The sequence below is a fragment of the Sinocyclocheilus rhinocerous genome, unplaced genomic scaffold, assembly GCF_001515625.1.
Source record: "Sinocyclocheilus rhinocerous isolate Xijiao unplaced genomic scaffold, SAMN03320098_v1.1 scaffold789, whole genome shotgun sequence".
NCBI lineage: Eukaryota > Metazoa > Chordata > Actinopteri > Cypriniformes > Cyprinidae > Sinocyclocheilus > Sinocyclocheilus rhinocerous.
In genome coordinates, this window is record NW_015667306.1 from 2,674,856 (window position 1) to 2,686,222 (window position 11,367).

The 11,367-nt window shown below is 35.6% G+C and overlaps 1 protein-coding gene across 1 annotated transcript in view; it reads left to right on the plus strand.

The window, feature by feature from the left end:
* LOC107733751 (transmembrane protein 150A-like) overlaps nt 1–11,367 on the plus strand; it is a 42,314-nt gene that overhangs the window by 5,283 nt on the left and 25,664 nt on the right. The window contains exons 3-5 of the mRNA XM_016545518.1: nt 5,026–5,073; nt 7,008–7,094; nt 9,338–9,405. Coding sequence (XP_016401004.1) covers nt 5,026–5,073; nt 7,008–7,094; nt 9,338–9,405 — 203 coding nt within the window. The remainder of the gene's footprint in view (nt 1–5,025; nt 5,074–7,007; nt 7,095–9,337; nt 9,406–11,367) is intronic.

Genomic DNA, 11,367 nt, shown 5'->3' on the forward strand with positions numbered 1-11,367 from the left:
TCTGGGTGTGTGTTCACGGTGTGTGTGTGTTCACTGCTGTGTGTGTGCACTTTGGATGGGATAAATGCAGAGCACTAATTCCGAGTATGGGTCACCATACTTGGCCACATGTCATGTCACTTTCACTTTGTGAATGACCGGAGTAAATGATGTTGAATGGAGGGAGTATGGACACTGGTGGAGCCTGCCATCTGTTTAGGAGGTTGTTCGTAAAAAGACATAAAAGGAAAGGAAAGGAAGGACGTGACGTGTGGCCAAGTATGGTGTCCCATACTTGGAATTTGTGCTCTGCATTTAACCCATCCAAGTGCACACACACAGCAGTGAGTAGTGAACAAACACGCACACACACACACACTGTGAACACACACCCGGAGCAATAAGCAATTAGAAGCGGGTTCATTAATTAAAACATGTTTCTAACATTATGAAGCATTCAGCCTAGCCTCTTTCTTAGATAGGAGAGTACTGTCTTAGTATACTCCAGACTAATATGCTGCTTTGCTGCTCAAGAAACATTTCTTATTATTATCAATCTTGAAAACAGTTTTGCTGCTTAATATTTTTGTGGAAACTGTGATACATTTTTAAAGATTTTTGTACAATATAATTATTATTTTAAAAACACACAATATATAATTTTAAAACATTGAAAATATATAGAATGTAAAAAAAAATATGCATTAATTAATATTTTTATCATGTGGTTGCATATCAGTTTGCAGCACTTTTCATCCACATTGCACATTTTTAGTTGTGCTCTCAAATCTGTCACTGTTTTTGCAATTGACTCAGCAGAATGCAAACAATAGTAAATAAAACTGATTTCCTTACACAAATCAGTTTGATGTTGAAAAATGTAACTCCTTTGCTTTTAAAATTTAGTTTAAATAATTTTTGGACATTCCTATTCCAGGCTTTAGTATTTTCATTCTAGTTTTGACTTGGAAATGAGCAAATACTATAAACCTTCGTCAGGGCTTAATTTAAGTCTAAAAATGAAAATTCTGTCATTTAATCACCCCCTTTTGTAAAACGTTTCTTCTGCAGAACATGTCACAGTGTTTTTAGTTTATACAATGGAAGTCAATAATCACCAAATCTGTTTGGTTACCAACATTATTTAAATTATATTTTATGTTCCACAGAAGAAAGAAAGTCATCAGGTTTAGAATGACACGATTTTGAGTAAATGATGACAGAAATTTAATTTTTGTATGTTCTATCCCTTCGAAAGAACAAAAATGAAGAAGTATCGTTTAGTCAAAAAAGTCACTATCGACTTCTGCCACGAGTTATTTCAGAGAGTGAATCCAAATCTTATGGTGAGCAGATGGGCTGGGGGTTACTCTGTATCCAGACTGTGTTTTCTGAGGAAGGCCTGTGTGACTCTTTGTGATGTTGAGAGTGACCTGGTAACAGCCTGCGTGATTATTCACAACACCAGCCAGGGCAGATGGCAGAATGTTTGTTTACCAAATGTAATTTCTCTCAGCGTTTTGCTAAGTGTAGTGCAAGGCTCAGGTGATCTGTTTCTTGTGGACACACACACACACTGAAAAAAATTTGGAGTAGGATTTACTTGAAAAAAGCTTGGAAACAATTTTCACTCAGAAAAGGCTAATTAATTTACAAAAATTTGAAAATATAAATTTTTAAGTTAAGTTTACTTGGGAATTCCCGGTAAATTTTATTGACTCTTTGTTTGTAAATTGTACTTAAGTAATGCTTATCACTGTAAAAAATTGTGCTGTTAAATAACAGTTATTTATCTGAAAAAAACAATAAGTAAGATTTACTTAATTTTTCTTTTGCAAGTTTTTGCACACATATACTTTAAAGGGGTCATATGATGCTATTTTAAAGATCATTATTTTGTGTATTTGGTGTAACAGAATATGTTGACATGCTTTAATGTTCAAAAAACACATTACACATTACATTAACACTATAATAATATACTAATATAGCATTTGCATATTATTGCTCTTTTGTTAGTTTTGATTGCTTCTATTGTCCTCATTTGTAAGTCGTTTTGGATAAAAGCGTCTGCTAAATGACTAAATTTAAATATAATGTAAATGTAAATAACAAAACTACATTGAAATTTTAAAACAAGCCCCAAATAAAATAAATAAGTAACACAAATAAAATATATCTCTTCATATAAACAAAATAAGGCTTTGTCTGTGCTCTTTCCATTTAAAATTAGAGGCAACCACTGCATTTTAATCTTGATCCAAACAAAGATGCTGCATACATGCAACATGAAATATCTGCATGAAACAGAAACAGCAGACGAGCTGAATGAGCCGCAGATTCACTCTCTGCCAGCAGGTGGCGCTTAAAGAGTTTCCTGGTTTCCGCTGTAAACAAAGCAGCGCTGCACTTATGAACTTTTAATATGCATTATACAGAGGCAAGATAAAAAGAAAAAATGCCATCTAAACTTTTCTAAAGACAGTAAGTTCCCTTCAGACACACATTCATATAAACTCATACCTCTAAATAAATCGTGATTTGTTTAGCAACTCAACCGATTTGAATCCTCATATATTTGAATCGATTTTCAACCAGCTCGCGGTTATTAGTTACATCCCTACTTATAAGGTAATATGTCCACTCAATATAATTATTACCCAAGTGAACACAGAGACCTCAATACTTGGTACACAATACACAATGACGGTAACAATCAGTGAATAGTGTTTTGAGTATGAATGGGTCATTTTGAGCAGAAAATGAACTCCAGATGTCACAAAACAGTAAGTTACTAAACCTAACAACAAAAGCAACCATAAAACAGCGTAAATACAACTCGAAAACAGTGATAAATGTAACCTTTTTAATTATTCATGCCCCAGTGCATGATGGGAAAAACAGAATCATAACTTTGATATTTACTTAAAGAATCCTTGCAAACATAACAAACAATTCCAAGTAAAATATACTTATAAGTTCGAACTTTAATTTCTACAAGCTTAAATTGAGTACTAATATATAATTTACTTTATTTTTTTTATTCTTGCCAGAACTAAATTATTTAATGTAGAAATTACATTTGTTTTTATATAGTATTTACTTCACCACAAAATAATTTTTATCAGTGCACACACACACACACATTTACTTGAGATGAAAACAAACCTAATTGCTGCTTAGCCCACTCCTGACCCTGCGTGCTGTCAGATGCAGTTATGCTGGACAAATGCAAATGTGTTTGTGTGTGTATGTCAACAGTGAGATCCGCATGGGAGAAAGACGGTCAGAGATGCTATCCAGCAGCAGGTGCCGTGTGTGTTTACTTTCCACAGAGCATTTAATAGCTTTTCTTGTCTCATTGTTCATTTGTAAGCAACTTTTGCTTTGCTTGGAAATGCTCTTTCATCAGATTCTGTTCAAATCTGTAGGCAAACGTTTGCTTTGACCGTTATCTGATGGTCCTGTGTTCATTGACATCTCTTGAGGGTCGATGTGACTGGATCAGGAGGGTGTTGACCTTGTTGCATCAGAATGACACATAATGCCGATGTAAGCTGAAGATGTACAGGTCATATTGACTACATTTCTAGAGCTTTCCGGTTTTTGGTGCAGGAAACATGCCAAAAGGTCATAAAACTCTGGTTTTATCAGTGAATACTCAGGCTGCTGCAGTGGTGTAGGACACCAACGCATATTTTTGATAGCTCTTTCTGTCTGTCCATAAGCGTCATGTTTAATAATAAAGGAACTTGCTGGATTTTATATGTTTCATACCTCTAAGCCTTAGGCCTGTACTGTGTCTCTTTGTGTAATCTCAGACATGAGTGGTTTCAATTGGTTTTGTGGTCAGGTTGACTTGAAAAATTGATTTGAAACAGTTTTATTGTGGTTGCATTCAAAGACAGATTGTTTTAGGACATGATGTTTTTATTTAGATTTGTTTATGTCCATTCTGTTTACATGATGTTTATTATGTACTGATGCAATGGTAACACTTAACCATTAGAAGGTTTAATGAAAGTGAAAGTGAAAGTGACGTGACATGTGGCCAAGTATGGTGACCCATACTCATGACTTCCCTGTTAATTAGTTTACTACATTAGCTGACATGAACTAACAATTAACAATACTTCTAAAGCATTTATTTAACCTTTATTAATCTTTTTGTTAATCTCAACAATAACTAATACTTTTTTAAAGGGGTCATATGATGCGATTTCAAGTTTTCCTTTCTCTTTGGAGTGTTACAAGCTGATTGTGCATAGATAAGATCCCTGAAGTTGCAAAGACTAAAGTCTCAAAACCAAAGAGATATTCTTTATCAAAGTTAAGACTCTGCCACGCCCCCCTAAAACGGCTCATTCTAACACGCCCCCACATATCTACATCACCATGTGGAAATATTTGCATAATGCGCCCAAATGATCACGCAAAGAAAGAAGGCGTGGTTTCAAGTAACCGCAGTTAGTGTTGAGTGTGTGTGTGCGCGCGCGCGCGAGAGAGAGAGAGAGAGAGAGAGAGAGAGAGCGGTGTGTGTGTGTGCGCGCGCGAGGGAGAGAGAGAGCGGTGTGTGTGTGTGCGTGCGCGCGCGAGTGAGAGAGAGAGCGGTGTGTGTGTGTGCGCGCGCACGCGAGCGAGAGAGAGAGAGAGAGAGCGTGCGAGAGAGAGAGCGAGACACATCACAGTGGAGTCAGCTGTCTTAACCGTGGCTTGTGTACTGAAGTTGCATCTGTTAACATCAGATAATGCACTGTGAACTGACATAAACATAAATGTTTTTATTAAATACAATAAATGCTGTAAAAAATATATTGTTTATTGTTAGTTCAATGTTATCAAATGAGACCTAATTGTAAAGTATTACCAATGCAACAATAAAGGTTCAGAAATGCACTTTTCACAATCCTTTTTAAATGAGACAAATGTGTCCTTGCAAATAGGAATGAAATATAAGTTTGTTCTTAATTCTTCTTTTAAAACTTTTATTTTGGTTTTCACTGATTATATTGTGTGGCTAATGTATCATAATTTCTATTTTTCCAGGTATGCCATGGCCTTGTATAACCAGCATGTCTGTCCTGTGGACAACTGGTAAGAATTTTACTAAAGATTATTGTGTTTTCTTTTTATTATTTTATTACATTTACATATTTATTACATTTATTTATTATTTATATTACATTTTTATATTGCTTTATACTATTGAATATTTTATTATTTATTATTATATAGTTTATATATAGTTTATATTATTATATATTTTAATTTAATGATTTTTATAATAAATATTTTAAAATGTAAAATAATGTTAAATTCTATAATACACATGAAATGTGAAACACTAACACTTTAAATGTCAAGTTTTTTATAATATGTATTATTTTTGTTAGGGTATTTTTATTTTTACATGTTTATTATTATGTTGCTAACTGATGTGCATATAATCATATTTTTAAAGAAAAGAGCTCATTTTGGTGCATGTGCTTTAAGGCTATTAATCATTTACTGATAACACCTTTTTAAAGTGCATGCCCACATCAGAGAGAGACCTCCTGACTTTGTATCTCCTACACTTCTTCTGGCGTCATCTGCTCTAATGAGTAGTGTATTTGATATGAGATGTTGAACGAGTTTCTCATTAACTTCATTTGGCTCAAGGATGTGTTAGCCAGTGAGAAATTTAATCCTGTTTATTTTTATTGTTAGTCGCAGGTTAACTTGTGCTTCATACCATGAGAGCTTTAGTCAAACATTAGCATATGGAGCATAGCGGTGACTAGGTAACTTCAGTGTTAGCGCTGCTCTTGGGCTTTGGGAGGTGCACATTGTGCTTTAATTATTTAAAGCAGTAATAATGGCGTCTGTGTGTGGGTCCGTGAGCAGAGGCGGTCGCCGAGGATTACTCATCATTAATATGAGTGATGAATAAAACCCACTGTCCCAGAATATCAGTGAAAAATGTGTACTTTCTGACTAGGTGTCATATGTAGAGCTGAAGCTGAGCAAACAAGATCAGATTTGGTCTGTTTAAAGGTGACATATCATGAAAATCTGACTTTTCCAGGTTTTAAGTGCTATAATCAGGTCCCCGGTGCATCTACCAACCAAGGAAACGTGAAAAAGATTAACCCAGTAACTTTGTTTTGGTAAGCCTTTTTCTGCAAGCGTCTGAGAATTGTGCGCTCAGAAAAACGTATATCAGAAATTTGAACTCATATGGTTTAAAACGCATGATTTCAGCGCAATAAACATGACAATCAGAACCAAAACAGATGTTTTTAGCAGATACGAGCTGTAATGGCGCAGCTCTATTCTGGAAAAGGGGGCAGGGGAGCAGCAGCTCATTTGCATTTAAAGACACAGGCCCGAATAACACCGTGTTTCTGCTTCCACTCAAAATAGGCATTTTCAAAATGATATAATAAATGATCTGTTGAGTATTTTGATCTGAAACTTCACACACACATTCTGGGGACACCAGAGACTTGTATTGCATATTGTAAAAAGGGGCATAATATGTCTCCTTTAATGAAACGTGGCCCACAGGCTGCCTTTACCTTTTACAGTGCTTTGCATTCCTGGGTAATTTTTACACTCTAGAAACAACAGTGGTCTTTCATTTACTTTTTTCGCTTGGAGGGAGGAGCATTAGTCCTGTAGTGCGGGATGTGTTTGCTTTAGTAATGAAGTGTAGCCACATTATGTTTGCCTTTAGTTCTGCATGGTGTAGTATGAATCGAAGTTATGGCGACTGTCAAAACACGTTTATACTGGAAGTGAGTTGCAGCTGTGGTCGTATCATCCAGTATACAGTAGGAATGCAGCGGTGTGTAACTTGTACAAATTCACAGACAGATGCAGCTGTTCTACTGAATACACTCAGATCTGTCTGATTGATTATTATTTATGCCCAGTGAGCAAATCTCAAAGTAGACTCCCACAGACCTGATGGACTCATTTTGGCTCTGTTTTAACTCCATATGTGTATTAATAACATGGTTGTCTGTGTATTTGTTTACTTACAGGATGTATAACCAGTCATGTGAGGTGGATCTGCCAATGCAGAGGGGACCAACCATGTGCTGTACTCTGGACAATGTTCCTCTCATAAGGTCTGTATGAAATAACAGCAAGAAAAAAACTATGCCAATGGATAACAGGGTTATACGTTTAGCATAAATAAAGCTAGCAAAGCTATAAGGCCTAGCTAGTTTGGGACTAAAGGTTACTTTGTTAGTAGTGATAAATTTATGCTTCACATTAATTCAAGAAAAATATTTGTGTAATTTTTTTCATGCAGTGACAGGGTTGAATGCTTGAGCTTTACAAATGCAGACAGCACTACAATTTGATGCAATTGTACTTTTTAAAAATATTTTGATTCATTTCTATTTTAATAATTTCTGTTTTCATTTTAATTTCAGTTATAGTAAGTTTTCTTGTATTTTTGTAAGTTTTTGTTTTTAAAAAATGTCTAAATTTCAGTCTGTTATTTTATTCTTTTTAAGTTTTATTTACACCAACTTAAACAGTTTTTAACTGTTGAAAATGTGTTAAATACAAACAATATTTTTTATATTTAATTTTATTCTAGTTTACAATTTTACAGTGTTTATGTAACGTTATAACAATGGTTTTAACATTATTCTTTTTCAAGTAATGAAAATGTTTTTTGATGGTTTTAGGTTTAGATTTAGGTACAGTTAACTACAATAACCCTGGATAATAGTTTCTCAAAACTATCCAATAGTTCTCACAAAAAATATGGAATTTGTATTTCTAATGCGTTCAAAAAAGTAATTGAACACCAAAGTGCACCTTATTCCTGGAAAGTGCCGTTCTGAGGCAGTGGTCTGTGTCAGCACATTCTTCTTGCCATGACCCCTTCCCTTCCTCTGCATGCATGTCATTTCTATTTTCCTCAATCTGAAGACCGAGATCAGGGGGAGAAACAGGAATCTAAAAGCATGTGATCTACATGGCACCCTTACGAAACAAGATATTTCACCTTTACAAGATAGTTTTACTGCTGCTGAGAGAAAAAAAGGAGCTGCAACTTGTCCACCACACAAAGGAATTTCCCAACTTACTGAGGAAAAACCGAAACCAGACTGACAAAAAGGGCAAGAACATTGAGATAGTTTTAGCCAAAGCATGTTGTTCATTTATTTGGCTCTTCTAGGCATTTTATCATCAAAGGGAAATCTGACAATGCATATATTGTGGATTCTGGAATAACTTGTGGGATCTTTGACCCGAGCTGTTCAATAGACCATCGGTCTCATTTGCCTTCAGAGCTGTTTGGTTTATGGAGTATGAACTTGAGTTATATGTTAAGTCTTATTTATGTGTGCCTTTGGGTGTGCTCATGATCTGCATTTCTACTACCAGATTGTGTGTGTGTGTGTTTGTGTGTGGGTTTATTTTGACTGCTACCCACTATAGTCAGCGGTTCTCAGCCCAGAGGTTCTCTTGAAGTGGGTGAAAGGTCAGATCCACACACACACTCACACTTGGAACAGCATACACATTTCTAGCTTATCATTATAGAGCTTAACACCTCAGTGATTTATTTATAGAAAGCATAGCTATATGTAATCCAGCAGAGGCTCATTTAGCGGGAACTTATTACATGGTTTAGGAAAGCTGAGTTTGGTTCAGAGAATTTTTATTAGGAGAACATGGCCTTACTGTTGATTTACAGTTATTCTGTCATAATTCACTAACTCTTATGTTGTTTGGAAAAGACATGAAGATTCTTCAGTCTAACTACAGAAGAAAAAAAGCCATACAGGTTTAGAAAGACATGAGCGTGATTAAATGATGACAGAATTTACATCTTTGGTTGAGATCCAGTGAGATCTGAAGTATGTAGCCTGTTATTCTCAACACTTTTCAGCTGATTGCCTGTAAGTTTACGTTTGTTTACTCCATTTATTTGCAGCTTCATCTCCTTTTAAAGGCTTCATGCCACAGTGACTGAAATGGTCTTCAGTAATGATTACCTGTGTGTTTATAAGGACAATTTCCTTTCATGGTGAGGTGCTGGCCCAGTCTTTCATCCGTAAAGGCCCTATCTTTGCTTATCTTTTGGCTTGTTCTCATACAGAGTGACAGCTGTGTGAGAAAAGCTAAGGGTCCTCAAGCCCTCTTCTAGCTCTATCCTCATTTTTTCCCAATAACCCACAGCTGCCAGTGTGCTCCCAAGAGCCGAACAGGCCTATTTTAGTCAGCTGCCAATGGGAGTTCATCCCTCAGGACCCTTTGCTTTGGAATGTGCATCTATGTATGTTTGTCTATTCATGTAATGAGAACCCTGGGCATCTAACCTCTGTTCTGATGTTCTGATCTGCAGTAAATGCGGCACACTTCCTCCAGAGAGCTGCTTCTTCAGTCTCATCTGCAGCACTGGATCCTTTATGGGTGAGTTTACAATGCACACCTCCCACTTACACTACAGTTTAGAAGTCAGTAAGATGTTTTTGAAATATTTATGCTCATCAAGGCTGCATTTATTTGATCAAAAATACAGTAAAACCGGTAATATTGTGAAATATTATTGCAATATAAATTAGCCGTTTTCTATTTTAATATTTTTTGAAGCTGCAGTCCATAAGTTTTTTGGTTAGAAATTATACAAAATCAATTTTTGAGCAAGTACATAACCGGCCAGTGTTCAAAACTATCTCCATACTTTAGCCCGATTCACAACGGTTAGCTTATAATAATGTTTTCTAATTTGAGTGGTACGGGTAGGAATTCGTGGGAAATTCGAGCATGCTGCCGCGTCATTACGTCATGTCTGTAAACATAAATAAGTTGTCCCGGCTACTAGGCTATCGCATGTGAGGATCCTGCAGGTGGCAGATCGTTTAGCCTCCTTCTCACAGCAGCTGGAATAATTAAATTGACCATTTTGATGGTGGATTGTAATCCAAAAAGGTTTATGTGTTTATGAAACACAAGTGACTGAAATTAGATTATATTCCAGTTTTAAATCTGATTTGCATCTGATTACAGATAGCCTACGTGGGATTACACAAGATTTGTATTTCAAAGAGAACCAGTTCTAATTTGCTTTTTGGGTTAAAAGAATTTCTTTATATGAAATTCGAATGGTATGATAATTAGAGATTAGACTGTACAGAAATTGAAATCTACAGGTAAAGCTAATTCACACTACATACACGTTAACATGAACAATTTGAGAACAAAGTATAACAGTAATAATAATTTGCACGGTTTGATGTGATATGAGCTAACCGGTTGTTAGATTTAATCAAAATTGTAGCACAACTTATTTTCCTCAATTAGTCAGAACAAAACTTTTAGACTTGTTACTTACTCGTTCAGATGAAAATAACCGGTGAAAATTCTTATTTACTTCCAAGACGTAGCCTAGAATCTGTGATTCCGAAGTACAGTAAATATCCACACCGGTGCGGTGACTGACAGCCACACATACTCCTCAAAATATTAGATTAATTTGCGCTGGAGCCGTGCCGGAGCACAACCCACGTTAAGAAAATAATTCCGCAAATAACTGCAATTGCAGGTTTCAAACAGAGATGGCGACAAAGAGGCCAAACTTACGGCCTGTAGCTTTAACGCTAGAACTACCGGAATTCTATAACTACTAGAATGGCCATAGCGGTCATTCTGACCGTTCCTACTAGACTGAACTGAATGCCAGTTTTGTCATATCATATTTACATTCAAAGCTTCTTTTGATGTTTTACAATGAAGCTTTGAATGTCTGTTGTCATAGTTTATGACGTAATCACCCTAAAAATAAGATTTTTTGGGTAATATTTAATTAATTGTGTAAAAGCTACGTAGACCGCTCCCGAATGTGCGTGCCTCACTTTGTGTCCAGCAAGCGGGAGAGCATACATTTTTCACCGCAGTGAAAATGTTGTATTTGAAAGTCTAAATGCCAACAAATATGAACGGAAGCAGAATATTTCTGTAGATAAAGCGTTGTGAATTTTGGAAATGATTACATACATCTTTTTTCAATACATTTTTACTTTTTAACTTTACAACGCTCTGAAGTTATTGGAAATGTTTGGATCACATAAATAGGAAACAATTCTATGCAGCCACCAGTAGAATCGTGATCAATGAATAAATGGATCTGTTATGATAGTATAGGTAATAATAAACATCATCACTGTCGCTAAAAAAAAGCCTAATTAGTTTGTTTTATTTCACAATATCAGTCTTGTCGGGGCTAAAATAAGCATTAGCTATAGCATTACACTAGCATAAAAATAATAATAGCTATTATTATTATTACGTCAATTTTGTCATAACATTGAAGTAGACTATTATTGATAACAGCCAGGCTATAGTCTTCCAGCCTAACATAGCCTACCTGGAACC